At 40.8% G+C, this 1,941-nt stretch overlaps 1 protein-coding gene across 1 annotated transcript in view; it reads left to right on the forward strand.

Annotated features, from left to right (window-relative positions):
* Nucleotides 1-235: 235 nt before the first annotated feature.
* Nucleotides 236-1,941, forward strand: part of LOC137437299 (uncharacterized) — a 7,127-nt gene continuing 5,421 nt past the window's right edge. Inside the window, exons 1-2 of the mRNA XM_068131666.2 lie at nt 236-400; nt 1,515-1,669. Coding sequence (XP_067987767.1) covers nt 269-400; nt 1,515-1,669 — 287 coding nt within the window. The 5' untranslated portion in view covers nt 236-268. The remainder of the gene's footprint in view (nt 401-1,514; nt 1,670-1,941) is intronic.

A 1,941-nucleotide genomic window follows, 5' to 3' on the forward strand; every position in this document is an offset into this window, starting at 1 on the left:
AATCACTTCCTTCACTTAATTTCCGTTTTCTTCCGAATTTTCACGAAATGCAATAAATAATTGACTTGTACACGGACAAAATGATATTACATGACATAATATTACATGAGATGATGACATAACGATGTAATGAACCATCCAAGCAGGTTGTTTAAAGCAAATGCGCCGTTCCCATGACGTCAGTGCAGCGTCACAAAGACTGTTCATTGTGCATTGTTCTGTTTCCTTTGTGAGAACATTTGGACCGTTCTTCTCGATTCGTTGCACGATGTGGTCGTGTTTCATTATGCTGGTGCGTTTCTTCTTTGGAAACTCTCGAAATATGAATGTTGAGTTTGAAAACATCCTTCCGGTGAGCCAAGTGCGTCACGGAGTCGTCTGGACATCAAAAAATAATGAGGTGAGTGGGAAACGTGGAGGGTCAAGTGTTAAATATTGTGATATTAAATAAATAATTACACTTTAATTGCGGTGTTAACAAATGTTACCTCCTCTTTTATCTTGTTCCAAGCAAGCCACACCTGGTGTGAAACTGAAAGGCTTGATCCATTTGGCATGTGCTCAGAATGTCAGGTTTAAACGATCTCATTTACGAATCCTTGTGGAGGCAATAATTGATTCCTCGTTTTATTTAGACACCACCTACTGAAGACCCCTCGCCAAAGGGAGGGTATTGCATTTCAGTCCGTTTGTTTGTTTGTCCGCACAGAATAAATATGATTTTCTCTGCAACCGTTGGTCCAATTGGCAGGACATTTTCACCATAGGTGCAACTCCACCTGGAGAATTTTTTAATGATAATTATGACGTCATAGGTCACGTGCTTTGGCCGCCATCTTGGAAAAGTCGAAAGACTTTGCACCTCTATATCTCCGAAAGCGCTGAATAGAAAACATTTAGACATGGCTCATTGTAAAGAACTCTCCATGGGGAATAAAATATGTTAATGATGATGTCATAGGTGCTTCCATTATGATGTCATAATTCCAGAAGTACAAAAATTCATCGATCAAAATGAAATTTATTGAGCATAATCTCAGAATAAATTAGTTTAGAAAAAAAAAAATGATGACTTCATCGGTCACGTGGTTCGGCCGCCATATTTGTTTTAACACAAAAGCCTTAAAAAACACTGAAAATACATCCTGGCGAGGGTTTGCAATCTCTGATTGCTCTTTCTTCTTTGAATTTGTGATTGATTCCTAACAGTGATCAATAAATTTGAACTAAAATGACATTTTAAAATTGGATTGCAAACGGTAAGTTGGAGGTTAAGTTTTGTTTGTTGTGTTTTTCTTTGTTGATATGATTGAAAAGACAGTAAAATGACCTATTCGTTGATTTTGGAGAGGGGAGTGTTAGGGGACGTTGGGATTTCCGGATGTGACGTTGGGATGTGACGCGTTGGATGGGCGTGAAGTGTTGGACTTGTGCAGGCCAGCACTGTGTGGTGCGCTGGGCTGGATCATTTGAACGCCACGTACTTATTAACCTTGTCGTGTCCGTGTCCACAGATCTTTGGCGAAGGGCCCATCTTTGGCCCGATGAAAGTTGGAGAATTGTTCTCACTGTGGGCGAGATTTCAACATGCAGTCATTGTCATCTCCTTCACCATTTTCATCATCAACTGTCTCAGATGGATCTCTAAACGGGTTCACAAACACCTCCGGTAAACAACACATTCAGATTTTTTTTTTTGTATTTTTTTTTGTATACTGAATCGAGGCTCGTGAAAGAGCTAACATTTACTTCACAAACAAATCAACCAGACAAACAAAATATATAAAAAGAGGGAGCGGAACACAAGATGGGGAGAGAAGGGGAAGCACACAAACACAACATTTGAGAGCAGGGAGATGTGTGGGAGGGAGAGGGCTTGGGGGGAGGAGGCGTGGGAAGGGGGGGAGGGGAGGGGTGGGAGAAGTATAAAACACAAGGACA

This window comes from Myxine glutinosa, chromosome 12 (assembly GCF_964187855.1).
Source record: "Myxine glutinosa chromosome 12, kmMyxGlut1.1, whole genome shotgun sequence".
NCBI classification, from domain to species: domain Eukaryota; kingdom Metazoa; phylum Chordata; class Myxini; order Myxiniformes; family Myxinidae; genus Myxine; species Myxine glutinosa.